Genomic DNA, 26,406 nt, shown 5'->3' on the forward strand with positions numbered 1-26,406 from the left:
TTCCCCCACCCGCGCCTGGTCCTGTCCGTTTTTGCCAAGGGGGCTGTGCCCCGAATGCGCCCGGCCAGGCCGGGGAAAACCCCTGGCGGCTCGGGGGAGGTTTGGGTCCTGCGCGTGCGGGGATGTCGGCGCGGTGGCCTTCGGGGCGCGCGGGATCGCCGCCGCTTTTTTTTTTTCGGTGGCGGGGTCGGGTGGTTACATGAAGGCTTTGGTCTCTCGCGTTTTCCGGGGATATGGAAAGGAACGTCGCCCGAAAAACTCGCCGGCTGCGTCGGGGTGGCGGGGCCTGCTGGTTTCGAAATCCCCGGGGGTGGGGGGCGGGCGGCGCGTTTTCCGGGGCCGCCCGCCCTTTTTCGCGCGCGCCGGGGGGCCCCGGGTTCCCCCCGGGGCGGTAAAGGGTGCTCTGGGGGTTATAAGGATTTAGCCCTTGCCGCGGTGTGGAGAGCCAGGGGGTGATTTCCCACGGCGAGATTGAGCCCGGTCTTTGCAAAGGCGTTACCGGGAAACAGACTGCTTTCTGATACTTTGTGGGTTGGGGGAAAGGTGCATTCGCTTCGAGGAGGCTCGGAAGCGAGCGCCCGATGTGGCGCACTGCCTAGGGAAATCCGAAGTGGACTTACGGGGGTTTCACCCAGCCTTTCCGTTCCATCCTGGACAAAATAGTTAGAAGCGTGACTTGACATGCTCCTCTGGAGTTTTTTCTACTGTTCTTATCCCCACGTGCAATTTGAAGGACGTGGAACCCACGCCAGACAGTGCCAAGGCTTTCGGGATGGAGTTTGCATGGTATTAAATTCGGAGTTTGATCATGTGCTAAGATCCAATAGCGCTTTGGGTAACAACACAGGCAGTGAATAGTGGTCTCCTTTTTCGCATTCTGGTAAGGCCTAAGAATTGAAAAACGGAAGGAGGACCTTGACGGTGGCTTTAAGGGACTTCACATGGACTCGAACAGCTTCCAGAATGACAAATCTGTAATCACCAAGGGTGTGCTGGATGTCACCATTTTAACCATTTGGTAACCACACGCCTGAAGCTATTGGTCGTAAAATGCTTTAGTGATCTTATTTAGTAGCTATGGTTGAAAAAAAAAAACAGACGCTACCGGTTTGTAATATACACACACGCGTCATTTCCCCCTATCTCAGAGAAATAGTGAAGTGTTCGTGCTGACGCAGTGCACTGTTTCTCAGTGGAGGAGATATCTTCTTTGTGACGCCCAAAACAGCACAGAAAAAAAGGAGAGGATTTCTCCCCTTTGCTTCCTCTTTCCTATGTGGGCTGTCTCGCGGTGAAGAGCAAACCCGTAGAGATTCATCATCTTGGGCTGACGATACGGACTCCATGCCGATTGCTTCTGTTGCAAACTGCAGAAGAAATTGGTTGTTATAAAAGCGAAGAAGAAAAGGCTCTGCCTCGAAACTGGCGCTTTGCTTCTCTTTCCGAACCAATTGAAAGTATTTTTTTTTTTTTTACCTAACAGGCATCGGTCAAATATCTCAAGAATAATGGACCTTCTTCCAAAGTATCTCAACGAGTTGCAGGACTCGAACAAAATGAAGAGGTGCGCAGGGTACAAGAAAATACACGATCTTGTCAAGACACAAAAGGGGAAGCTGTCAAAAGACGACGAGTTTTCGATTATTAGGTCATGTCTGAAAGGATTTGAGGATGCCTCGGAGCGTTCACGAGAGGAGGCGGCACAGATAACAATCGAGCTCCTACCAGGTCAAGACGCGAGCATTTTGGACTGGGTTCTTCCTTCTGTCGTCACACGCATTGGAGTCGTGCCAGTTGCTGAAGAGAGCGAGGAGATTAGGCTGCTTCTCCTTCGACTCGGGGCAGCCTGCATGACGTACTTTCCGCACGATATCGGAGCGAGGAACTACATCGACTTTTTCCTAGTACTACTAGAGAATTGTTTTCGTGACCCTTTCCCAGACCTCAAGAAGGAAGCGTGCAAGGCAACTTGTCAGCTGTGCTCCATCGAGCCCAAGCAAGTAAAGGCGATTAGTATACCGCTGACAAAAGTTCTAAAAGATTCATGTCTTCTGCACAAGCACAGCGCTGTACGGTGCGAGGCGGCCCAGACGCTGACTGTCTTGTTTCGATGTGGAGCCTCTGAGGCACTGAAAGACGGAAAGAACGACCCCGAGAGCCGGACAATGGCGTCGGAGCTGTTTGTTCTGTGCAACGACCATAGCGAGCCAGTTCGACTAGCAGTCCTCTCAATTTTGTCATGCGCATTGCTGGATGTCAAGGAGCGGTTGGAGATGCACGCTAAGTACCTACCACATCTCCTGATTCTTGTGACTGATCCATTCGATGCTGTTCGCAACATGGCGCACAAAATTTTGGAGCAGGTCGGACAACTTTACATGATCGACAACGAGGACAATCGGATTGATATGGCGAACAGGCGCATCACTATGAAGGATATTGAATGGTACGGCGATGACGAGTATCCTTCCATGACATTCACAACGCCATCAGCAGAGCACTATGAAATTGTTCAGAGGCGTCCAAGCCTGGGGACTCGCTACGCTGTCGCAGACTCCGTTCGGGGTTTTCTCGAGAAGATTCTTGGGGATATCACCGCTGTTGACTGGGTGATTCCCTTCTCCACTAATAATCGCAAGGTGGTGGCCCTAAAGTTGTTGTGGACAACCATCTACTACTGTGAAAAGTCCTGCGTGCAGTTCACTGAGCGTATTCTTAACGCTGTGTACAAGGCGTTCGCCGACGAAAACGTCGAGGTCAAGCAGGAGGCGACGTTTTGTATTGAGATGCTGGGGAAGTTCCTGGTCCCTGAGCAGTACCTGCCATTTCTTATCGCTAAGCCAGCCGCGAATGCTGACCCGTACGTGGATGTGTCTGTTATCGAAAGATCGCGCAACAAAACTGTGGTGCTCACTTCTCTCGATGATTCGTGCAGGGTGACGCCGACACTGTTCTCGACGGCAGCTGTGACGGTCAAGTGCTCGATTCTGCAAACGCTAGCGTACCTTATGGAGGGTTCCAAAGAAAAGCTGACCCCGGGTCACTCTACCCTAATCATTCAGGCGTTGACAACAAGCGATTTGATCGAGTGTGAGAACGAGCATCTTCTGACTGCGCTTCTTACGACACTACAAAAGGTCATTTCAATCTTTGTAGCAAGGGGATTCATCGCCTCCCCGGAGCGCCCTCACCCCAAGGAGGTGCTCTGCGATCCAAAACAGAGGACACTAGATTCTGTTATTCTTCACTCCTTGCTGCGTATCAAGAGTACTGAAATACCTGTGGTTCAACTGAAGGCTGGTGAAGTAATCACAATGCTGTCGACATTGGTGACGGGATCACTTACTGGCATCCATACCCTGCATGTAGGGCGATTGCTGTCACGCTACGGGGCGGCCCTTCCGGTCAGCGCTTTCAGTGATCTGGTACTGAATGCGGACAGCGTCGGGGCGCTTGGCAGAGTGCTCACAAACATCTTTGAATCACGACTTACGGACGTCAACTTTGCAGTCAAGGTAACAGAGGAGCTACGGTACTTTACCGTCCTAGAAAAGCTTCTCTGGTGCAGAACCGAGGCCTTTGGACCAAGCGAGGTCACTGAGCTGCTGCGCGCTGTCGTCCTGCCGTTAGCAACTTTTCAGCCGGGCAACACTGCTCACCTTTTCCGTAAAGTGGCTGTGAACTGCCTGTGTGCTCTCCTCGACCCAGTGTACTGCGATGCCCTACAGGAAGAGCTAGTGAAAAACAGCAGCGTCCTATCCACTACGATCATAAACACTTGGTGTGCAGCTTCCGACGCCGACGACGGCGAGATGCGACTTGTTTGCATGTCAGTCCTTGGCGAGGTCTGCCGCTTACCAATGCTGAAAGGAGCTGCGCATGAAATCATTCAATCCGTGCTTCTGCGCTTCGACGATTCAAACGATTTCATACGCTTGCGTACCTCTAACGAGCTGATCCGGCTCCTTGCCGACGACTGGGGCGCGTCACCGTTTATTGTGGAGGAGTTATCAGCACAGGTGGTGCCCCTCGTGAAGAAGATGCTCGTCTACCTGGATGACACGGAGGAGACGATCGGCATCCGACCTTCTTTGGCAGGGGCCTTGAAAAGGTTGGGTGATATTTCGCCGCATATTGTTGTTGACCTAACTCGGTCCGCTCTAGGGCGACACATGGAAAGGTGCTACTGTCAAGACGTGTTAAACTACCTGGAGACTAAGTACTAGGTGTTGCACGGTTCCCGTTTTCTCAGGTTGATTTGTTGAATGTACATAGATTATCGGTGCTGTAGTAAAGCGTTAAGAAAGTGAAATGAGAAGGGCTTTCACGTACTGCGACTATTTATTTCTGCCTTCTGATAGATGTTTTCACGGCAGTGTTGTGAGGATTTCGGTCTACTGGTGGTTGGAACTAATAGAAGCGTGTGATGCTTCTTTTTCTTTTGGTTGATGTTCCTCTTGCATCCTGATGATGGAGGACACATCAGCGTGCGATGGTCAGGCCCCAGTACCCCCACTGTGTGGGGAAGCCAAGCAGCACCCCTGTCCCCTGCCAATACCAAACCACTCGTGGTGCCGGCAGGGCCAGGTACCACCGATGCGGGGGTGTCAGAGCGATGTGTGGCTGCCGATGTTGGCGGTAAGGGCCTGGGTAGCGCTGCGTCGGAGCGACCTGCCGCAGTGAGCACGCTTGTGCCACCCATATGCTGGACGACGTGCCGGCGTGGCTCGAGCGCATCGCCCCCGACCCCTCGCTGCCCACTGGTGTGAGGAGCCTGCGCCGCCCCGCGAGATGCGCCAGGCGGCGGCCGGCATATGGGAGCGGCGGTGGTGCGACCAGCGGGGCGGTGCGGGAGGAGTTTGGGGCTGTGGCGGCGCGGTGCTGCAATGCGTGTCTAGGGCTGCTTCGCACCGCGCGATGGGCCCGTGGCAGAGTGGGGATTTGAGCTCATTTTCTACCGCGGAGATTGAACGCGTGGAAACGAGAAAAATACATTTTTTCTGCACTCGTCGCTTATGTTGATATCCTTTGCGTTGACACTTCGTCTTACATGTGCACACATACACGCACGCACTTAGAAGCACCAAGCATCTCCTATCTCTCGCCACCTTGTTCACTGACCTTCCGCAGGAAAAAATGCTCGGCCGTACCTTGCTGTGCGCTCAGCGCAAGATTCCGTTTTACCCGGTCAACCCGAAGAACCCCCTCGTGTTCTTCGACATCTCGATCGGCTCGCAGCCGGCAGGGCGTGTCGAGATGGAGCTCTTCAAGGACGTCGTGCCGAAGACGGCTGAGAACTTCCGCGCGCTGTGCACAGGTGAGAAGGGTGTTGGCCGCTCTGGCAAGCCTCTCTGCTTCAAGGGAAGCCGTTTTCATCGCGTCATTCCCCAGTTCATGTGCCAGGGAGGTGATTTCACTGCCGGCAACGGGACCGGTGGCGAGTCGATTTACGGTCACAAGTTTCCTGATGAGTCTTTTGCAGGACGCGCTGGCAAGCACTTTGGCCCGGGCACGCTTTCAATGGCCAACGCCGGCCCTAACACAAACGGCTCTCAGTTCTTCATCTGCACCGCACCCACTGACTGGCTAGACGGAAAGCACGTTGTATTCGGCCAGGTCACCAAGGGCTACGACATCATCACCAAGGTGGAGTCATATGGCAGTCAGTCTGGTGCTACCCGCCAGCCCATCACGGTCACAGACTGTGGTGAAATCAAGCAAGAGTAGGCAAACCATACCGTTGGCGCTACACATGAGACGTGCTCAGATAGGTGTGGTGGCGGTGGCTCGAGAGTTTTCTTTTCAATATCTAGCACTACTCGATTTCACATATAACATACTCTAGTAATTTCTCTATTGGGTTTAACGAATGAGAGAAAAAGGACGAGAGATGATCAACACTGCACTTTCGAACGATGTCGGGGACACGGAGTCCCTTGGTCAGCGCGACTGCTCTCTGACTCTGTATACTTGCGTGCGCATCTCCTGTCAAGTTATCAATGGCGGTCATTCATGCGAGACGTAGAGCTTTCGTGTGCTTGTTTTCTTACCATACACGTTTCTCGTCAGGTCTCGCTCTCATGCTTCCTTGGTTTTCCCCTTCCTCGGTTTTCGTTTTTTCATGTCAGTTCTTATGCTTAGCTGAGGCGGTGTACTGTTACCACACAAAAGATGAAAACAGATCGTAATACAGAGCGAATAAATATCGAGGTTGCGGCGGAGGAGGTTACGGAGGCTAAGCAGTACCTCATTGATCTCGATCGCCGAAAGAACCAGTATCGCGAGGCGCAACGGAAAATAATTACAAAACGACCCGAGGAGGACTTGTGGATACTGAGCGGTGGCTCTACGTTTGTGTCGTGCGAGTTGAGCCATTCTGATACGCTCAAGTACTTTGAATGGCGTTTACAGCAGTGCGATAATGAGATCGAGGAGGCACGAGAGGACTTAAAGCTGAAGGTGGCAGCACTGGCGGAGTTGGAGGGAGCTGACAGTGCATTGGCGCGCCTTTATGAAGGGTTCGATCTGAAGGGAGTGTCGTGAAGACGGTCGATGCGCAGGGCCTGCGGAGGTTGCGAAAAAAGCTCACAGATGCTGCTTTACAAGTTTGCTAACTTTCGATTGAAATTTTTTTCATCTCGACTGAGGAACACTCGAAGGAAGAGTAACACGACACACCACCGTTGCTGGTAGAGCTTGCCATAAAAGAGAATGCCGCTGCACCCCAAGCACTTCCAAAGTGCTGTAATGAGCTTAACAGCTGTTCTATCTCCAACTGCTACTTCTCCTTTCTTTCTTCTACTACAGATTTCTTTTTCTCTTTTCTGTGTTTTCATACGTCTGCCAAAGCCTCCAGGCTGCTCCGCGCTGCTACATGGCATTCCAGTTTCCACGCGGTGCCGAGCTTCTCTTTGTCACTCAGTATCTGCAGCAGTTCGATGACACTGTCAAGTTCAAGCTGAGACGTGAAGGCCAACGCACCATGCTGGAGGTTTCCACCGTCAACATCCCTCCATTCAGCTACACCACGGTAGCCTTTGCCGATGAGTCTGAGAGACCGCAAAAGATTGCCGCAGCGGAGCCGCAAACGACGTCGTGGGCCGTAAACGCTGCCTTTTTCACTAATGTTCTCACTTGCTTTAACGGTCTTTCTCCCATAGTTCTCGAGGTCGCAGATGATCTCACATGCGTTCTTCTCTATCAGAAAAAGGAAGATAACACTGGCGTGCACGTAGCGCAGGTTGGGGCGCTCCACGACCTCGGACCGAGGCTCCTGGTCGATCACGATGTGAGGGTTCTATACACCATTGCCGACATTCAAAACTTTAGCGGGATTGTCCGCTCTGTCTGTGCTTGGGGCGACGAGCGATGTGACGTGTTTCTTCGACGCGTTTCGTCGACGAAGTGCCAGCTGGTTATGAGAACGAGCACGGTCACTTCGTCACTGCAGCTCTCGTTGGGTGAGGACAATGGTGTATTCAAGCACCTGGAAGGATCGGCACGCTGCACCGATTTGCAGGAGTACGCGCGCCTCTGCACACGAATGGCGAAGCTAGCGGATAAGACTTCGCTCATGCTGGGGTTTGGTTCTGACGGGATTTCCCTCTTTCGATTTGAGTGGTTTACTGAGCGGGGCAGCCGCACTGCTAATTTGTTCTTCTGCGCCTCCTAGGCTGGCTTTTCCCCTGGCGGTGGATCCCTTCGCCGTCCTCCCTTTGTGTCCTATTGCTTTTCCTAGAGTCTTGTACTATCCTCGAAAGTGAAAGGTCTATTCTGGATAAACCAAAAAATAAAAAGTAGCCCTGTCACATTTCTTGATCGGCTTCTGGGTAGTGCAAGAAAGAAACCCCTGCCCACGTTCACAGAGAATCGAACGACAACATCGATACCAAGAGGCGAATGTACTACATGTATGACTCTCTACATCCACCTTTCCTCCCCTTTGCTCTGCTCTCTGAATTTGAAGTGACAGATGTTCTAATTACTTGGGCCTCTTGCATGCATAATTTGCATTAAGCAATAAGTTACTGATGCAGGGAAAGCCGCTTGCGGTTCAACTAGGAGACACGCACGGCGTGGTTGTCTACCACGCCAAGACGCTAGCTCCCGAGAAGCTATGCGCGGCGTTTGAGAAATATGGCAAGACAAGCGTTCTTCACGGATTCGTGCTCACTGACGGCAACTACGCCACCGTCGTCTTCTTTGCGGAGCCGCTGATCTGTGCGACTTGCTACGCGTCGCTCTCGAGGCTAGCACAGGGGCCCGAGAACATTGGTATTATCGATGTCGGATGGATTCACGAAAACGGTGTTGACGCTTTTGCGAAGCGACCCTACGTGAGACACAAGTACGCTCCTGCTGTCTCCACCGTAGACGCTGGCGTCTCTGAGTCCAACGGTTACTTGGTTGTGTATTGGAAAGGTGTGGCGGAAGCCGACCGGTGCGAGATCGCTCAAATGGCGCACTCGTCGGCCATCGAGGTTTTTGAGGACAGCAAAGAAGGTGGCCGGTTGTTTCTGCGCTTTCGCTCCGAGGATGCCGCTGACGCCTTCCATTCTGAAGTACTGTTGAAATTCACTGCAATGAGGCGGTCCCTCTCGTATGCTGACGCCACCGACTTCTTGCTTGCCAAGGGAGTGGTATGAGCAGAAACTCCAACGACAAAGCGTACCTACACACACACACACAGACACATACAAAAAGAGTTTCATTGCAAGTCTTTCGGATTGTCTGGAGTCTCTTTCTTTCTCCCTCGTGCAGAGTCGTGCACTTCCACTACGGGTGCATGCGCATAAGGGAGGGCGTAGAAGAGTGGGAAAGGAGTATATGGATAGGGGCTGGTGATAACATTTTCCAACCTTTGCATGCGCTTTCCGACGAATGAGATAAGGTATCTATGAATGAGTCAGGCTGCGCGGCGCTGTGGCACCCTTCAACTCCTCTATGTTTCCACTACTACCTTGTTTACTCGACAAGTTTCTTCATAGTAATTTGCTGTATTCTCCCTCTAAAGGTACTTGTAGCAAAGTACTGTGGCTTAAAGGGAATCTGCACGATGGGGCTGCATCGCGTTGCGCAAGTTTCCGACTTCTTCTTCCCCGGGTTTGGTGGGGTGGAGGTGCACATCTACAATTTAGCCCTGTGCCTGATGCGGAGAGGGCACAAGATCATCATAATCACCCGTGCTTACGGAGACCGCGTTGGGATTCGTTATTACACAAATGGACTGAAGGTGTATTATCTGCCAATACTGGCGGCAAAGCTGCCTCCCGGCTCCGTGACGCTGCCGACGTGGCTCGGTGCGTTTCCGATGCTGCGCACTATCTTCATTCGTGAGCGCATCACTGTCGTACATGGCCACCAGGCCACTTCCAATCTTTGCCACGAGGCGTTATTTCATGCTGGCACCATGGGGATCAAGACGTGCTTCACTGACCACTCGCTCTTTGGGTTTGCCGATGCGGCATCCATCAACATCAACAAGGTGCTCGTATGGAGTCTACGTACAGTTGACCAGGTTATTTGTGTCAGCAACACTTCCCGCGAGAACACCGTGCTGCGCGCACGGATCTCACCGCAGCGGGCAAGCGTAATCCCGAACGCCACTGACACCACCACCTTCACCCCCCCGGACGATCTCAAATACAAGTCTTGGGCATCGAAGATTGACAAGGAGGGGTTGACTATTGTAATCATCACCCGGCTTGTATATCGCAAAGGTGCGGACCTCTTTGTCGATGTCATTCCTGAAGTCTGTCGGCGTCATCCGGATATTAAGTGGGTGATCGGCGGCGATGGACCACGTCGCGCGCAGCTCGAGCAGATGATTGAGCGACACAATTTAATGGGCCGGGTGAAAATGCTCGGTGCGCTAAAGCACTCTGACGTAAAGAGGGTTTTGAACCAGGGTCAGATCTTCCTGAATTGCAGTCTGACAGAGGCATTTTGCATTGCGCTCGTTGAGGCAGCATCGTGCGGTTTACTGTGCGTGTCGACAAAAGTTGGAGGTGTCCCAGAAGTTCTCCCGCCGCCAATGTTGCTTCTGGCGGATGCCGACCCGTCATCTATCATGGCCGCCTTGGAGGAAGCCATCAGCAACGTGCCGCACCACTCACCATGGACACTGCACGACAACTGCAAGCAGTTCTATAGGTGGGACTGGGTGGCGGAGCGCACCGAACGCGTCTACGACCGCATTATGGAAATGCCGGCGCTGTCCTTGTACGAACGGCTGATGAGCTACGCATCTGTCGGGCCTCTGTTTGGGCTCGTGTGCTGGATGCTCTGCTCCTTGGATTGGATTCTGTATAGATTGATGGAGTACTGGATTCCAGCAGAAACTATTGACATTGCGCCAGATTTTCCCATGTCCTCCTATCTTCGCAACAAAGAGAAGATTATGAAGAAGGGAGAGTAGATGGATGCTGTGATCTTGCTTTTTTTTTCCTTTGCGCGCTAGCTGTTTGTCTTCTCAATTTCTGCGGCATTTTGATACAACTTCGCTGATTGCACATTGGTGTGTGTGGTCCTTACACCTCTAGGCACGTAAATTCGTTCTATTTTTCTGCTTCCTTGAAAACTCTTGCACATCTTCAGTGGGATATTACGTATATCCTTATTTGCAGACTTGTCTTTCCCCGTGTGGATGTGGGCGGTGTGCGATGACCACATCCCTGCCCAGCTACAGCAGGTAGTGTGATCTTCATTTTGTGTCTGCTCTTGACGGACTCTTCGCGACAATCAACACATCTGCGCACCTTTTTTATTCTATTCTATTTGAATTCCTCTCCTCATTGACACTCACGCAACCCTCATGCTACACAATCCCACTCTTGTAGAGAGCATTGTGTCTCTGACGGCTTCATTTCCGGTGCTCACAATATTCACAGATTTCGGTTTGTTTTCTTCGCTTAAACCCTAAAGAAAACAACAAAATAAGCACAAATCATGTTGACAAATAGGCAAGATGAAAAGTTGCTGACGAATCCGCGGGAGTTCCCAGATGAACGAACGCCGAACTTCATCCTCAAGGCAAAGAATGGGCACTTTCACTTCTTGATGACGGAGCCGGATGTGTCCAAGAACTACCTGTGGTACATGTCAGAGCCTAAGCTCGTCGCAGTTCCAGAGCTTGAGGCGGAGATGCGGGTTCCAGGACGTCGCTGGTACGCGACAGACAAGGCTGGCTTTGAGCTGCAGAAGAGGAACAACGCCGTCGCGACTGAGGGTGAGCCGTATGTCTGCCTGCACAACATTAAGAGACCCGAGCTGTACTGGTTCGGTAAGCGTCACGCAGAACCGCCGGTGGAGAAGGTGGCATTGGTGATTTCCGTCGGGGAGCTTTACTTGAAGAGCGCTATTCATCGCAAGCGGCTGGTCCGTGCGCTGATGGACAATATGCGTCGTGTTCTCAAGAACCCGCAGGTCTTCCGCAACGGTGACACGCTGATTGAGGTGCGCAAGGAGGTGCCCACGAAGGAGCAGCTGAAGCTGCTTGCACTGCTGCCCGGTATTGCCAAGATTTACGAGGGCTCTCAGGAGAAGGGGGAACGTAAAGGTGACCCTCGCGGCGCGTTCATCTGCGCTGGCGCGCAGGGCATCCCCATCACACCCAATCAGCGCGTCCTCGCTCTTATCAGTGGCGGTATCGACAGCCCAGTGGCAGCGTATCGGATGATGACGCGCGGCTGCCTCGTCAATGGGGTTCACTTTCTCAACAGCACAAACGACACAGCTTCCGTCATGGAGAAGAACCGACGCATCTGCGAGCGTCTGTCAAGCGTGCAGGGCCGCTTTGACATGCACTACGTGGACATTAGCACGCTTCAGTCGCAGATCGTGGCGAATGTGCCCAACCACAACCGTACCTTAATCTACAAGTGGTTCATGCTGTCACTTGCAGCCGGATTTGATGACTCGAGCTTCATTGTCACTGGGGACTCTGCTGGGCAGGTGGCATCACAGACGGTACACAACATCAGCACGCTGTACCCCACAATTTGCAAGGCCGTTATCGCCCCTCTGATTGGTGTGACAAAGAACTTCATCATCGACGAGGCACGTAAGATCAACACCTTTGACTTTTCCATCCAGGAGGGCGCGGACTGCTGCCAGTACATGATGTGCAAATCCGGTGCAAACCTGATGATGGGTCGCCGAACTCTCGATGCGTGTGTACGCCGCATCAAACTGACTGAGCTCAAGGTGATGAAAGAGGTGTACCACGACGGGGAGCTGTGCGAGTCGTCCGAGTTCATATACTATCCCCAGTCTGGCATGCGCGCGTCGAACAATACATCAGTACCATCCCCGCTGGTGCCGGATGCTTCGAACGAGGACGATGCGCACGACGTGGTGTACTTCGACGCCGCTGCCGGAACCAAGATTGCAAAGGAGGTCACTATGGCCATGCTGCGGGCTCCTCACGGGAATCCGAATAGCATGCACATGAGCGGCCGAGAGGCTCGCATGGCAGTGGAGAAGGTACGTAGTCAGCTCGCAAAGGTGATGCATGTGCCAGCGAACGACATCATTTTTACATCAGGTGGGACGGAGTCGAACCACATTGCGCTGAACGGCTACCACGTTGTGCGCGAGCCCTGGTCGCACGCCTCGACGACCGGGAATTCGAATATTCCTGCCGGGACCACCGTGGTGAAGGTGGTGGATCTTGTGAACCACGAGACGGGCAGCATTAATCGCAACCTGACTCGCCCCGAGGGCGGCCGCCTACACGTTGACGCAAGCCAAGGTCTGCTTAAGGTCGACTTTGGGTCACTTGACCTCAGCGAAGTCGATTCCATCACGGTCACGGCGCACAAGATCAACGGGCCCGTAGGGGTCGGTGCGGTGTACCTGCGCGACCTGACCTGCAACAAGCTCTTCAGTGGCGGTTCGCAAGAGAAGGGCATCCGTCCGGGGACGGAGAACGTTCCTGCGATCGTTGGCTTCGGTGTGGCTCTAGGCCTCGACCGCAGCCACTCGATTCATAAGAAAATTGATGCTCTCATGACGCAGGAGCTGGAGAAGATGGGTTGTGAGGTCAACCGTCGCGGCGAGGTCAGCGGCTACATTGTGCACGCCACTCTTCCTACGGGCTACAGCAACACAGATGTGGTGTCACGTCTCTCCACCCAGTACCATGTCGAGATAGGCACCGGGTCTGCGTGCAAGACGAATGAGGTGAACACCACCGTCTACGACACACTCGGGAAGACACCTGCACCCACACGCTCCATTCGCATCAGCTGGGACTCTTTTTCCACTTTGAGCGACGCGGAGCGTGTTTTGAGCGCTCTGAAGAATGTTCTTGAGGAGATCAAGCTGAAGAGGTAGCTTGCTAGTGTATCCCCTAGACAACCACACATACGCACACGTACATATTTCTCCACCTGCTTTCGCATTCTATGTTTTTTTTTTCCCTTAATGTAAGTGCCAGGGCTACTAGCTCGCTGTGTGCGCCGCTCATTTCAGTTCATCTTTGGACATTGTGAATTGGAGCACAAGTACAAAGTTGGCAAGCTGGCAAAATCGGCGATGTCAGCTGCATGGATTACAGATTTAGTCACCGGTTTCAGACGCCATGCCGACATACACGCTAAACTGTAATACGCGATGCGATGCTCTACGACAAGAGGTAGCTGGCGACAGCTGTTCTACACCAGAAAAGCACGGATTTTGGGCTTATGAGACGGCAGGAGACCATCTTCGCTCAGCTCCGCACGACCACCTATCCGTGCTTTGGATTCCTGCAGCGGCAGGTAGCTGGTGGTGACAACATGAAGTGCAGATGGTGTGCTGATCACTACGCCGCCTAGCTCTGTGGTGTTCCCACTCCCGCCTGTGTTTTCTATGGGGATGTCCGACTCGACGTTGCGCCAGGAATTCCACGCGAGACTCGCAGATCGCTCGAAGCTCACAGCATACCTCACCTGACTCCATTATCGTGCACACAGTGATGTGGCTACGCACGTCTCCCTCGCGCTGCGTGGGCTTCCCCCGCCGGGTGTCTCTCGCTGTCCTCTGTGTCCCTTCAGAGCGGTAAGCTATGAGGTCTTTGTGCACTGGCACATGCTTATGCACGGGCCCCTTCTGCCGCAGACTCATGCCAACGCTCCATCTGTCGCCGCACATGCGAGCAAGCCATCCAACTACTCTCGCCCCCAACGCGTAGAATCGACAGGAATGGAAGATGCAGACAAGGAACCCCCAGACAACAACATACTGAAACAAGCGGCGTGATGCTAAAATGCGAGCACTGTGCGCATGCGCTTTCAAGCACAGGTGGGATGGTATACCGTATCCAAACAAAGCATACAGAGGGCAGAAGAGCATACGTGATGGACAAACAAGGCGTGAGGAGATCCATACCCATCAACCTCAAAGTACATGCGTATGAAGCATGCTGCGTTTCCCGCATCCCACTGGGTGGGTTGATGAGGCACAGATGCCGGGTGCATGGAGAGAGCACCCCGAATTGCACCATCGAGTTCTCCAGACTTCAGTGTGAGGAGCCACTACACCAGACTATGAAATACCAGGGCTAGAAGCGACTAGGAGGAGGACGACATGCAGGCAGGCTGCAGGGTCTGAGAGAACCCTGACGTGAGGCTGGCCGACTTCTTCCTTGAGTTCATCCTGTATGCATCCAGACTACCCCCTACTACCTTCCCGACAGCCGCCACCACTTTTCCCTCAAACAGGACCCTGGGCACGTCCCGCTCGGATCAAGGCATTCTGTCCACCTAGCTCCATCGGGCGCCGATCGCGCAGGACACAAAGAAGGGATGAGGAAGGACGAGAAGAAACTGTGAGATGCATGGTCCAATTTGACGGCAGGCGCCTCGTCTTAGCCCGAATTTAGCCGTGGTGCAGCAGCAGTAGGGGAGCTGTGACTGTATGAGTGTGTCTTCTGACTTGCTTGTGGGACAACGACACGTTTAAAAAAAAAACTCCTCTGCCATCCCTGATGATGGACGACGTACCAGCGTGGCTCGAGCGCATCACCCCCGACCCCTCGCTGCCCACTGGTGTGAGGAGCCTGCGCCGCCCCGCGAGATGCGCCAGGCGGCGGCCGGCATATGGGAGCGGCGGTGGTGCGACCAGCGGGGCGGTGCGGGAGGAGTTTGGGGCTGTGGCGGCGCGGTGCTGCAATGCGTGTCTAGGGCTGCTTCGCACCGCGCGATGGGCCCATGGCAGGCCGGGGGCAGAGTGGGGATTTGAACTCATTTTCTACAGAATGAAGGCACTAAAACATGTGTGTCAGTTTGCTACGAATTTGACGACAATGGAACGGCCAAGAAGGTGTCTCGCCAGAGGTATGCGGTTGTGAAAGGCAGCACATTTTCTTTGTTTTGCATTACTGCACCCTGAGCGTTGCTTTTTGTGCAGTGCTAGATGAGCAACGGACTCATCTTTTCTGATTGTGTGACCCTAATGTATGTCCCGTACCTGCGGATGAGAATGGTAGCTGTCATGTCACAGTGAGCATCCCCTCTAGAATCACTCGTTTCTTTCAGAACTAGCGCCCCTCATCCTTCTTTCCTTTGCCTAATACATCTCCGTAGTGTGCTCGAAAAGGAGGCTTCAAAAACCAAATGAAGCAGATTTCATTTCGAATGATTGACAGGCTGTGTACGCAACTTCTTCAAGAGAAGCATGACACTTCGAGGGTTGATAAGCTCATGGCTGGCGGTATTCGTCAGGGTATTGTCGACAAGGACACGCTGCCCCTCATAATTCAGAAGACTGCCGTGACTCAGGGGGAGTGGTGTCTGGCGCTACGCGTGCTGCAGAGCCAGCATCTAGACGCGCATCGTGTTCGGAGAGATCACAACATCTGGGCCATCGTGGACAGGGGAGTGCCAGATAATGCTGCCAGCAGAAACGCTGCGCGAAAGGCGCTGCAGGCAATCTACGGTTCGCAACTTCGAAAACAGACCTCACCTCTGATCCGCTAGCTATCACCATTCGCTGCTCCTACGCTGTTTACGACACCCACTAGAAGTACAGTGTAACACATCATCTTGTGGTCTCTATTCCTGCTTCCTATGGTGTACTGCCCTTTATTGGCAACGTACTACAGTGATCGACTCTCTTCCTAGCTGTCTGGGGCAGCGCACGCGCGTGATCGCGGCTTGTGGCACTCCTCTGCTGTTGTGTCCCTGTCTGTCCGATGGTGCGACACTCCCTGCTTCGCTAAATAGCCTGAATAGACTTACACTCGCCTGCTTCCCAGATCGCCAGCTGTGCGACTTCTTCCCTCTCTGCTTTCTACTCTGCCGCGGGCTTCTGTATCATCTCTTCACTTCTTCTTCCTTTTTCCTTCTCCCTTTGCTCGATGGTGTCTTACACTCTGCCAAACGGACCTTAAGAGGTCTACTGTTAGTATTTGTTCTTTCGTTGCTACTCTGATTCGCTGCGGCAGCCGAGGCAGGAGACCTCTCTTTACCATCGCATCTCTTTTTTCCTCCCTCTCCCGGACACCCATACTCAGGAAAATGTCATCCTCTACTCTGTTGCAGTGGAGGTCTATCATGCGCGCATCTCTTCCTGCTGCGTACCTGGACAAGCACTTGTGCTTTCAGCTCCTCGACTGCTGTCAGACGAAGGGAAATCCGCACGAAACGGTGTCACGTGTTCGCCACACTGAGGTGCCAGTAGTGCGTCTCTACGGGGTCACCGCCGAGGGTTTCAGCGTGTTGGTACACTGCTACAACTACGAGCCATACTTGTGGATTGAGGCGCCACGGAACTGGCTTCCGGTGCATTCGCAAGGGTTTGTGCGGGAGCTTAACAATCAGCTTAGCAACCAGACTCGTCTGCAAGACACCGTCGTGCGGGTGGAGGTGCACCAGCGCCGCAGTCTCATGTACTTCAAGGGCGGCCAGCTGGTGCCTCATCTCAAGATCGTCGTGCAGCTGCCGCAGCACATCCCCAAGCTGCGCAGTCTCCTCTCCGACCGGGGCGTCTCGTGCCCTGGGGCGTGGGATGGGATTCGCATCTTCCCGACCTTCGAGTCGAACGTGATTTTTCCGCTACGCTTCCTCGTCGACAATGAAATTGGCGGCAGCAACTGGCTAACGCTGACTTCCGGAAAGTTCGTCTCTTGCCCTCTCAAGACGTCGACCTGTCAGATTGAGGTGGCGTGTTCGCACGAGGATGTGCAGAACCACGAACCACTTGGGGACTACTTGTCTATTGCACCTTTTCGCATCCTCTCCATCGACATCGAGTGCCAGGGGCGTAAAGGACTCTTCCCTGAGCCGGAGCATGACCCTGTCATTCAGATTGCCAACTACTGTGTCGAGTACGGTCACGAGTCGGAGCCGCTCACGAAGACCATCTTCACCCTGAAGAGCTGCGCACCAATTGCCGGGGCGCAGGTGTTCTCATACGAAACGGAGGCGGATATGTTGTTGGCATGGGCTACCTTCATGAAAGCACTCGACCCCGACATTCTGACGGGCTACAACATCTGCAATTTCGATTTCCCATACCTGCTGAACCGCGCCACAGCCTTGAAGGCGAGCGATGCGTTTCACTACTGGGGTCGACAAGTTCACGAGCGGACGGCGGCGCGCGACAAGAAGTTCCAGTCCAAGCAGATGGGCAACCGCGAGTATACGGAGCTGACCTTAGAGGGGCGCATCATCATGGATGCGATGGTGGTGATCCAGCGCGACTACAAGCTACGCTCCTACTCACTCAACTCCGTATCACAGAACTTTCTTGGAGAGCAGAAGGAGGACGTGCACCACTCCATCATCTCAGACTTGCAGCAGGGCGACGAAGAAACACGCCGCCGCCTCGCCGTGTACTGCCTGAAGGATGCGCTTCTTCCTGTGAAGCTGCTGGATCGACTCATGTGCATCGTGAACAACGTGGAGATGGCGCGCGTAACGGGTGTTCCGGTGGGGTGGCTGCTGGAGCGCGGCCAGCAAATCAAGGTCTTCTCCATGCTCCTGCGCAAGGCCCAGAAGAAAAAGCTGGTGGTGCCTACGGTCGAGTACACAGGCGGCAGCGATCGCGGCTACGAGGGCGCGACCGTCATTGACCCGATCAAAGGCTTCTACAACTGCCCCGTCGCAACACTCGACTTCGCGTCGCTGTATCCGTCTATCATCATTGCGCACAACCTGTGTTACTCAACATTGGTGCGCCCGGCGGACGCGAGGCTGTACCCGGAGGACGCACTCGATCGATCGCCCACGTCGGACGTCTTTGTGAAGAAAGACGTCTTCCCGGGTATTCTTCCCGAGGTGCTACAGGACTTGCTGGCTGCCCGAAAACATGCGCGGGCGATGATGAAGGATGTGCCCATGCACTCGCTCGAGTACAAGGTTCTGAACGGACGCCAGCTTGCGCTGAAGGTTAGCGCCAACTCTGTGTACGGCTTCACGGGTGCTCAGGTGGGCAAGTTGCCGTGCCTGGAGATCAGCGCCTCCGTCACGGCGTATGGTCGGCAGATGATTGACAAAACGAAGAACCTTGTTGAACAGCTATACCCTGGCACGCGTGTGCTGTACGGCGATACCGACTCTGTGATGGTAAAGTGTGTCACCGATGAGAAGGCGAGCGACAAGGAGCGTCTGCAGGCGGCCATGGATTTTGGCATTGAGGCGGCGGAGAGGGTGTCCAGCGATTTCCTCAAACCCATTAAGCTCGAATTCGAGAAGGTGTACTTTCCGTACCTACTCATGAACAAGAAGCGTTATGCAGGCTTGCTGTGGACGAACACGGATCAGTTTGACAAGCTGGATGCCAAGGGTATCGAAACAGTGCGCCGGGACAACTGCCCTCTTGTCGCGCGCATGGTATCCGGGGTACTGAACCGCATTCTAATCCACCGCTCCGTTGAGAGCGCCATCGATTTTGTGAAAGGCACGATCAGCGATCTGCTGCTGAACCGGCTCGACATCTCGAATTTGGTGATCACCAAGGCCTTCTCCAAGGCGGAGGATGAATACGCCGGTGCTCAGGCGCACATTGCCCTTGTGGAGCGCATGCGGCAACGAGACCCTGCATCAGCGCCGACCATTGGAGACCGCGTGGCGTACGTTATTATCAAGGCAGCAAAGGGCGCCAAGGCGTACGAACGGAGTGAGGACCCCATCTACGTGCTCGACAACAATATCCCGATCGACACACAGTACTATCTCGAGCATCAGCTGGCTCCACCGATTTTGCGCGTGTTTGAAGGTGTACTGGATGACCCCAGTGTGCTCATCAAAGGCGATCATACGCGTCACATTGCCATCTCCGCCCCGAGCAAGAATGCCGGTGGGTTGATGAGGTTTGTGAAGGTCCAGCTGCAGTGCATCTCGTGCCGCGCTGTCATCAAAGAGGGCGCGTTGTGCGACAATTGCCAAGAGAAGGCACCTGAGGTGTACGGCAAGATTATGGCGAAGCGCAACCACTACGAAGCAATTTATTCACAGGTGTGGACGCAGTGCCAGCAGTGCCAGGGATCACTGCATCAAGAGGTGATCTGCTCTAGCCGCGACTGCCCGGTGTTCTACATGCGCAAGAAGGTGCAGAAAGATTTGCATGAGCAACAGGCGCTCTTGGATCGTTTTGGCGTTGTGGACGACTGGTAAGCAGCAGCGCTGAAGGCGCGGGCATGGTGGGCTTGCTTTCGGTGTCCTTTTGCAAACCCTTCGTTTTTGTTTTTCGTTCGCTGCAGCTCTTGTTTTAGTACATCTATACCTTTCATGTCGTAGAGCAACTCCGCGTGCGATGGTCAGGCCCCAGTACCCCCACTGTGTGGGGAAGCCAAGCAGCACCCCTGTCCCCTGCCAATACCAAACCACTCGTGGTGCCGGCAGGGCCAGGTACCACCGATGCGGGGGTGTCAGAGCGATGTGTGGCTGCTGATGTTGGCGGTAAGGACTTGGGTAGCGCTGCGTCGGAGCGACCTGCCGCAGTGAGCACGCTTGTGCCACCCATATGCTGGACGACGTGCCGGCGCGGCTCGAGCGCATCGCCCCCGACCCCTCGCTGCCCACTGGTGTGAGGAGCCTGCGCCGCCCCGCGAGATGCGCCAGGCGGCGGCCGGCATATGGGAGCGGCGGTGGTGCGACCAGCGGGGCGGTGCGGGAGGAGTTTGGGGCTGTGGCGGCGCGGCGCTGCAATGCGTGTCTAGGGCTGCTTCGCACCGCGCGATGGGCCCATGGCAGGCCGGGGGCAGAGTGGGGATTTGAGCTGATGTGTTGTATGGCGGAATAGCCGCGTGGAAACGAGAGACAAAGCAGTCTTCCATACATATTCAGTGAGAGTGCCGGTTGTTTTGGATGGGCATCGTTTCACCATATGGAGAGGGGAGAACGACGCTTGCAGTGGGCCTCGCGAGCGCCGCATACATCTTTGAGGCCTCGGGTGCGGTTTTTTGTATGGTGTTTCCTCGTGGGTGGATATTTGTTTGATTTCACCCTGAGGGGAGTGCAGCGTGTGCCTTTCTTATTCTACTGATAAGGAGAGAAAAGGTGCACTAGCGTGTGAGGATGGGCATGCATGTGTGTGTGTGTGTGTGTGTGTGGCCTTTGCTATCGTAGAGACGGCGAAGGAAGAAAAAATGGGAACACAGCGCATGTGCAGGCATTGGCTCACAACAGAGCAAAGGGGAAATTGGAACAGGGGTGTTTTCTAAGATGGAAAGGCGCATATGTGGTGTGCCCTGGATGACATCTGTTTTTTGCCCCTTTATGATCTTAGCAGGTGATGATAATATTTTTGGCACTGTCCCTCATGAGGAAAGTGCATGGAGTCGGGTTGTGTGGCTACTTTACATGCTATTCTATTTCTCTGCATCCGCCCACGTGGTCGCTTGCCACTGCTGCTTCTCTTTCATGTACCTGCCTACCGTTTGGTGTGTTTGCCTCTGTGTGCGTGTTTTGGGCTAGTTCTACGAAATTCTCAGCGCTAGCGCTGTGTCCAAGCGGAAGACACTACCATCAGACGGGTAGTGGATCAACAAGGGCACCCTGCCCACACAGGCAGTATTGAACAGCGTTTCCTACGCAGCGCAGCGATTCACACACAAAAGCACGCACGCTTCTGCAAACGGGCCTTTTTTGAGAGTCCCCCTTTTTCGCTTCATACAGTGAGACCCACGTTAAGCACGTTAACCCCAATCACCTGCGTATCCTATAGCAGCAGCGACGGTCTTCTCCACATGTGCTTGTTGCCAGCACAGTTTTCCTTTCAATCACCTCCAACCTTCCCGCAACAAGATGGCGGCGGCGATTGCACGCAGGGCCCGTAGACGGCAGGACCTGAATAACACGCCGGCGTTCGAGCGAGACATGAACGATATGGCAGCGCACGACCTATACGAACAACTTCTCCTCAGTAGCATTCGCAACGGCAGCGACCCGAATGCAAGGGCGGTGACCGAGGTGTACGAGGGCTACGTGGAGCCGAACTACGACCCAGTGAAAGGGGCGAGCGTTGCTGCTAGCCATAGGCAAGTCATTCAGGAGATCTTTAAAGAGCGCGAGGTTATCATCCGCACGCTGCGCTCATCAGAGGAGCACCGTGAGCTCTCTGCCTTTGACCGGCTCCTGCGAGAGACGGAGTTCTACACGGGCGTTCGGGAGTGGAAGGGGGCATCGGCGCGCGGCCAGCGCAGCCGACTGTACCGTCACACCAGCCGCGACAACGAGGAGGATTCGACCGGGTTCGACATGATGCATCTGACGGATACGCCATCCTACATCCGCGGTAAACTGCGACCTTATCAGATCGAGGGTGTTAACTGGCTGCTCGGCCTCTTCTCGCGCGGCGTGAATGGGATTTTGGCGGATGAGATGGGCCTGGGCAAGACCTTCCAGACCATTGCCACCATCGCGTACCTCAAGTTCACGGTAGGTATGCCGGGTCCGCACCTGGTCGTGTGTCCAAAGTCTGTGATGGGGAACTGGTACCGCGAGTTCAAGCACTGGTGCCCCGGGCTTTCGGTGTACAAGTTTCATGTCTCTAGCGATCTTCGGCCAAGCATCATCAAGGCACACTTGCACCCTACCGATCGCATCAAGTATGACGTTATTGTGACAACTTTCGAGATGGTGCTGGACGAGCTCAACTTGTTTAAGCGCATTGCATGGCAGTACTTGATCGTCGATGAGGCCCACAAGCTGAAGAATGAGGAGGGGCGCGCCCACACCGCGCTCGACTCGCTGCAGACGTCACACCGACTCATTATCACCGGTACACCTCTGCAAAACAACCTCAAGGAGCTATGGGCGCTGCTACACTTCTTGGCACCACGCCTGTTCAACGACTCTGAATCCTTCGATGCCTGGTTCGACACCACGTCGGGCCAGCAGGACACCAACGTCATGTCAAACCTGCACAAGATCCTCGCTCCCCTCATGATCCGTCGGCTCAAGGCTGATGTGAGCACTGGCATCCCCGCGAAGAAAGAGATTTACGTTTCGTGCCAGCTCTCCAAGAAACAGAGGGAGTGGTACATGAATGTCCTCGCGAAAGACGCTGAGGTACTGAACAAGGCCGGCGGCAGCGTTGCTTCTCTGACAAATGTCATGATGGGACTGCGAAAGGTGATCAACCACCCGTACCTCATGGAGGGCGGTGAGGAGGGGCCTCCATTCGTCACAGATGAAAAGTTGGTGCGAACTAGCGGCAAGATGATCATTCTGGACAAGCTGCTGCACCGCTTGAGGGCTGATGTGCAGGGCAAGCACAAGGTGCTCATCTTCTCCCAGTTCACCTCGATGCTTAACATTTTGGAGGATTACTGCAACATGCGCGGCTTCATGTACTGTCGCATCGATGGCAACACCAGCGGCTACGAGAGAGATTCCCAGATGGCATCTTTCAATTCCCCCACGAGTGACTACTTCATTTTTCTGCTATCCACCCGCGCTGGCGGTCTCGGCATCAACCTGCAGGCTGCGAATCACGTCATTCTGTACGACTCCGACTGGAACCCGCAGATGGACCTGCAAGCGCAGGATCGTGCGCATCGGATCGGCCAAAAACGTAGTGTGCGCGTGTACCGCTTCGTCACGGACGGTACGCTGGAAGAGAAGATGTACCGCCGTGCTCTGAAGAAGCTCTACCTGGATGCTGTAGTGGTGCAGCAGGGCCGACTGCAGTCAAAGGCGACGAATCAGGCGTCCAAAGAGGAGCTGCTGTCCATGATCAAGTTCGGCGCCGAGGAGATCTTTAAAACACGCCACGAAGACATCACGGAGGCCGATATTGATCGCCTGCTCGACGACGGCGAGACGATCTCGAACCAGCTGACGAACGAAGCCAAGCAGCAGGTGCAAATGTCCCTCGCCAGCTTTCAGCTTGGCGCGGAGGAGGCGAACATTTACGACTTTGAGGGCGTGAGCTACAAGACCGGCGCAGAGTCGCGCATTTTGCACGTGAAGCTGAACTCCCCGGTGAGCCAGGCGGAGTTGCAGGCGCAGTGCTCGCAATACGGGGAGGTGATCAAGGCTGTTCTGCACCCCAACCTAAAAGAAGCGCTGGTTTATTTTCGCTCAACACGTGGCGCCATGGAGGCAAAGGCGAAGTTGCCCTACGAATCGTCCTTCGCTAGCCGAGACTCGCAGACAGTGGTGTCGAATGACATGATTGCGCAGTGCATTGGGGTGGGAGAGAAGCTGGGCCGCGGCCACCGCGTGCGTGAGCCGGTGCAGTTCTTCTCCGAGGCGGATGTGGAGTCGATGCAGAAGAAGGCGACCAAGGCACCGCCACTGAAACTACCTAGGCTCCCCAAGTTTCACCCCTACCAGTTGTACAACGCGAAGAGGCTGACGGAGTTGCACAACACGGAGGTGGCGCTGATGGTTCGAAATTGGAAACGCAAATATGAAGAGAAAAGTGACGTGCAGAAGGGCAAGGCGAACAACGAGGAGGGGGGTGTCGACGGGGCAGACGACAAGGCCGAGGACGAGGACGAGCTCCTGACCGAGGTGGAGCAAGAGGAGCGAGAGCGGCTGTTGACGGAGGGCTTCCCGACTTGGACCTTCTACGAGTACCGCTCGGTAGTGTCAGCCCTTACCAGCGGAAAGATGGACTCCACCGACTACACTGCTATCGCTGCTGTAGTGGGTGGGACCAAGACGGTGGGCGAGGTGCGTGACTACGTGGTGGCACTGCTGGAGCGTGGTGAACAGTGCATCAAGAAATTTGCCTTCGTGGAAGAGCGCATCAAAAAAGCGAAAATGAGGCGCGAGGCGCGAGAGAACCTCTTCAAGGCTGCCAAGTGGAAGGTGGAGACGTGCGAGCACCCAGAAAAGGAGCTCACCTTCAAGACACGCGGCAACGTAGCACTCGACCGAGAGATCTTTCTTATGGCCTACGAGGCTGGGTTCAAGGCGGACAACAAGAGCGAGCTGGTACGTGGTCGCCCCCAGCACATTTTCAATGTCTGGTACCAGTCCCGCCCTGATGACTTCTTTAGGAAGCGTTTGCACACGTTGATGAAGTCGGTACAACGAGAGTGGGAGAAGCCGGCTGACGATAACGGTACCATTCCAAGTAAGAGTCGCCGTCGCCTGGAAATTTGAGCACATTGCTTCCTTTTCTTCATTGCGTTCCGTTGCATCGCTGACGATAGGCGAGGCTTGGACACCGGCCTTCGGTTGTGTCGATGGCATCTGATGACACGTATCGATGCTTGACTGCATTCACAGTAACATGTCCTTCTCTGTCCTTTTTCATTTTTCCCTCCTTTCCTCAGCTGGTGCTCTACACGGCGTAATAGTTGTCATGTAATGAGGCAGAGAGAGAGAGAGAGAGACTAGGGAGGGTCCCCGAATGACAGTGTTTATCATCCGCGTGCGTATGTACACGCGTGAGGCAATAAGAGGAAGAGCGTAGATGCATTGTGCACTTCACCCGCGCTGTTTTGTTTATTTTTTTTTTCTCTATGACGTAACGAAGTTCACCTTATCTGCTTCCTCTCTCGCTTTACGCAGCTGCAGCTGACTACATACTACGGCATAGGCGCACCCGAGAAGGATGAATAGTGCTGCACTCCGCCTCTCTTTTCCTCCTCTCCCTCGCTGGTGAGAGATCGGCTTTCCGCCCCCATAGAGAGAGAAAGCGCTGGTGTGGTCGGGGGTGGTGTGCAGATGGCTGGTTTGCCATTTTTCAGTGTTGGGAGGGGTTATCCATAGATGCCTACTTCCTTTCTCCTCTCCAGCTTGTTTCTCCCACACGTCACTCACGAAGTTGGATGTCCGCTCTTCCGCCGCCTCCGCACTGCGAAAGAGTTTTGCCTCTTCTGTAAGGAATCTCCGCTATTTTTGTCTGATGACTTCCGACCGAGGCGCGCGGGCGTATGGGCGTGGCAGCTCTCTTTCCTCTTGCTTATGTTGGGGAAGATGTCAACTGACTTTAGTATATCGCCTGTGAGTTCAAGCCAGTCCCACTCGGCCAGCCCTCATCATGTCAGCCACCGAGCGAGGCGTGATGGACAAGGAAGCGGGTGGGCCCTGCACCTTTGCAGAAGTCATAGAACACATGAACTGCACTTCTGTGCGAGGGGAATACAGAAGCCAGTTTCCCTTCTATTTGGCGACGTCCAGGGTACTTGCAACATTGCCCACAACAGGTTAGAAAATGGGGATGGAGCCCTTCAAGTCAGTATTTATCTTCTCTGCCCCTCTTCTCTTTCATCTCACATTAGTGGGAACAGGAAATGCTCACACCGTTGCACTTTCTTTCGCTGTTGTGCTGGTGTTTGTCGTCTTTTCACGACTCAGCCCCCGCGTGCCACGCCACGAAAGGGGTTTCTGTCAAACAGCTGTGCGGAGGGAAAGCAAACATTCTTGAACGAAATGGAGAGTGCCTCAGCACAAAGCGGAAAGAACAGCGCTCTCGCGATTGTGCCCACGGACAAGGACAATATCATCGCCTCGACGCTCTCAGCACGTAGCGGAACAGCTGAGATATACCCCTCTTGCGATGGTATGTTTGTTGGGCGCAAGCAACGGCAGCCTCTTCTCATTAGTCCCACCGCGCAACTCCTCTTCTGTGCTGATCCCCCTTTACCTTTGTAATCATGTGTGTTGGGTGTATTCGTGGTGCTCGCCCATCGCATTTTTGCTCTCGATCTTCTCTGTGTATTTTTCCCTCTCTTTCGTCTTTCGTGCTTCTCACCGCTTTCTTTCCCTTGTTCTCACGCCGCGCCTCATACTCGCCGCCTGGGGTGGTGCCCACCTATGCACCCGCCAACGCGGCGTTTTGCTTCACACTCCTGTCATGCTCCCTGGCCATACGTCCCCACACACCAGCCTACGCTTAATCTAAACGAATTCCCTCCTGCAGCTTTGCGGAAGGAACGGGCGACCAAGCCAAGAAACCAGATATACACACGCAGCTGACGCCCCCTCCCCCCCCCAAAAAAAAAGATAAATCAAGAGAGTC

The 26,406-nt window shown here is 54.2% G+C and overlaps 9 protein-coding genes across 9 annotated transcripts; all 9 read left to right on the forward strand.

Annotated features, from left to right (window-relative positions):
- Nucleotides 1–1,508: 1,508 nt before the first annotated feature.
- Nucleotides 1,509–4,226, forward strand: LBRM_33_1890 (conserved hypothetical protein; the record flags this gene model as incomplete). The annotated part of the gene is made up of 1 exon (XM_001567907.1): nucleotides 1,509–4,226. The coding sequence occupies one exon, from the start codon at nucleotides 1,509–1,511 to the stop codon at nucleotides 4,224–4,226; it is 2,718 nt and encodes a 905-aa protein (XP_001567957.1).
- A 910-nt stretch (nucleotides 4,227–5,136) lies between these two features.
- CYP4 (putative cyclophilin 4) lies at nucleotides 5,137–5,727 on the forward strand (the record flags this gene model as incomplete). The annotated part of the gene is made up of 1 exon (XM_001567908.1): nucleotides 5,137–5,727. One exon carries the CDS (start codon nucleotides 5,137–5,139, stop codon nucleotides 5,725–5,727), a length of 591 nt encoding a protein of 196 aa, XP_001567958.1.
- A 444-nt stretch (nucleotides 5,728–6,171) lies between these two features.
- On the forward strand, nucleotides 6,172–6,543 carry LBRM_33_1910 (conserved hypothetical protein; the record flags this gene model as incomplete). Its single annotated transcript, XM_001567909.1, has 1 exon — nucleotides 6,172–6,543. The coding sequence occupies one exon, from the start codon at nucleotides 6,172–6,174 to the stop codon at nucleotides 6,541–6,543; it is 372 nt and encodes a 123-aa protein (XP_001567959.1).
- A 331-nt stretch (nucleotides 6,544–6,874) lies between these two features.
- Nucleotides 6,875–7,672, forward strand: LBRM_33_1920 (conserved hypothetical protein; the record flags this gene model as incomplete). Its single annotated transcript, XM_001567910.1, has 1 exon — nucleotides 6,875–7,672. The coding sequence occupies one exon, from the start codon at nucleotides 6,875–6,877 to the stop codon at nucleotides 7,670–7,672; it is 798 nt and encodes a 265-aa protein (XP_001567960.1).
- Nucleotides 7,673–8,030: 358 nt separating this feature from the next.
- Nucleotides 8,031–8,645, forward strand: LBRM_33_1930 (conserved hypothetical protein; the record flags this gene model as incomplete). The annotated part of the gene is made up of 1 exon (XM_001567911.1): nucleotides 8,031–8,645. The coding sequence occupies one exon, from the start codon at nucleotides 8,031–8,033 to the stop codon at nucleotides 8,643–8,645; it is 615 nt and encodes a 204-aa protein (XP_001567961.1).
- Nucleotides 8,646–9,055: 410 nt separating this feature from the next.
- On the forward strand, nucleotides 9,056–10,417 carry LBRM_33_1940 (UDP-GlcNAc:PI a1-6 GlcNAc-transferase; the record flags this gene model as incomplete). Its single annotated transcript, XM_001567912.1, has 1 exon — nucleotides 9,056–10,417. One exon carries the CDS (start codon nucleotides 9,056–9,058, stop codon nucleotides 10,415–10,417), a length of 1,362 nt encoding a protein of 453 aa, XP_001567962.1.
- A 530-nt stretch (nucleotides 10,418–10,947) lies between these two features.
- LBRM_33_1950 (thiamine biosynthesis-like protein) lies at nucleotides 10,948–13,335 on the forward strand (the record flags this gene model as incomplete). The annotated part of the gene is made up of 1 exon (XM_001567913.1): nucleotides 10,948–13,335. One exon carries the CDS (start codon nucleotides 10,948–10,950, stop codon nucleotides 13,333–13,335), a length of 2,388 nt encoding a protein of 795 aa, XP_001567963.1.
- Nucleotides 13,336–16,499: 3,164 nt separating this feature from the next.
- LBRM_33_1960 (putative DNA polymerase delta catalytic subunit) lies at nucleotides 16,500–19,598 on the forward strand (the record flags this gene model as incomplete). The annotated part of the gene is made up of 1 exon (XM_001567914.2): nucleotides 16,500–19,598. The coding sequence occupies one exon, from the start codon at nucleotides 16,500–16,502 to the stop codon at nucleotides 19,596–19,598; it is 3,099 nt and encodes a 1,032-aa protein (XP_001567964.1).
- Nucleotides 19,599–21,230: 1,632 nt separating this feature from the next.
- On the forward strand, nucleotides 21,231–24,542 carry LBRM_33_1970 (putative DNA-dependent ATPase; the record flags this gene model as incomplete). Its single annotated transcript, XM_001567915.2, has 1 exon — nucleotides 21,231–24,542. One exon carries the CDS (start codon nucleotides 21,231–21,233, stop codon nucleotides 24,540–24,542), a length of 3,312 nt encoding a protein of 1,103 aa, XP_001567965.1.
- Nucleotides 24,543–26,406: the final 1,864 nt, after the last annotated feature.

This window comes from Leishmania braziliensis, chromosome 33 (genome assembly GCF_000002845.2).
Source record: "Leishmania braziliensis MHOM/BR/75/M2904 complete genome, chromosome 33".
NCBI lineage: Eukaryota > Euglenozoa > Kinetoplastea > Trypanosomatida > Trypanosomatidae > Leishmania > Leishmania braziliensis.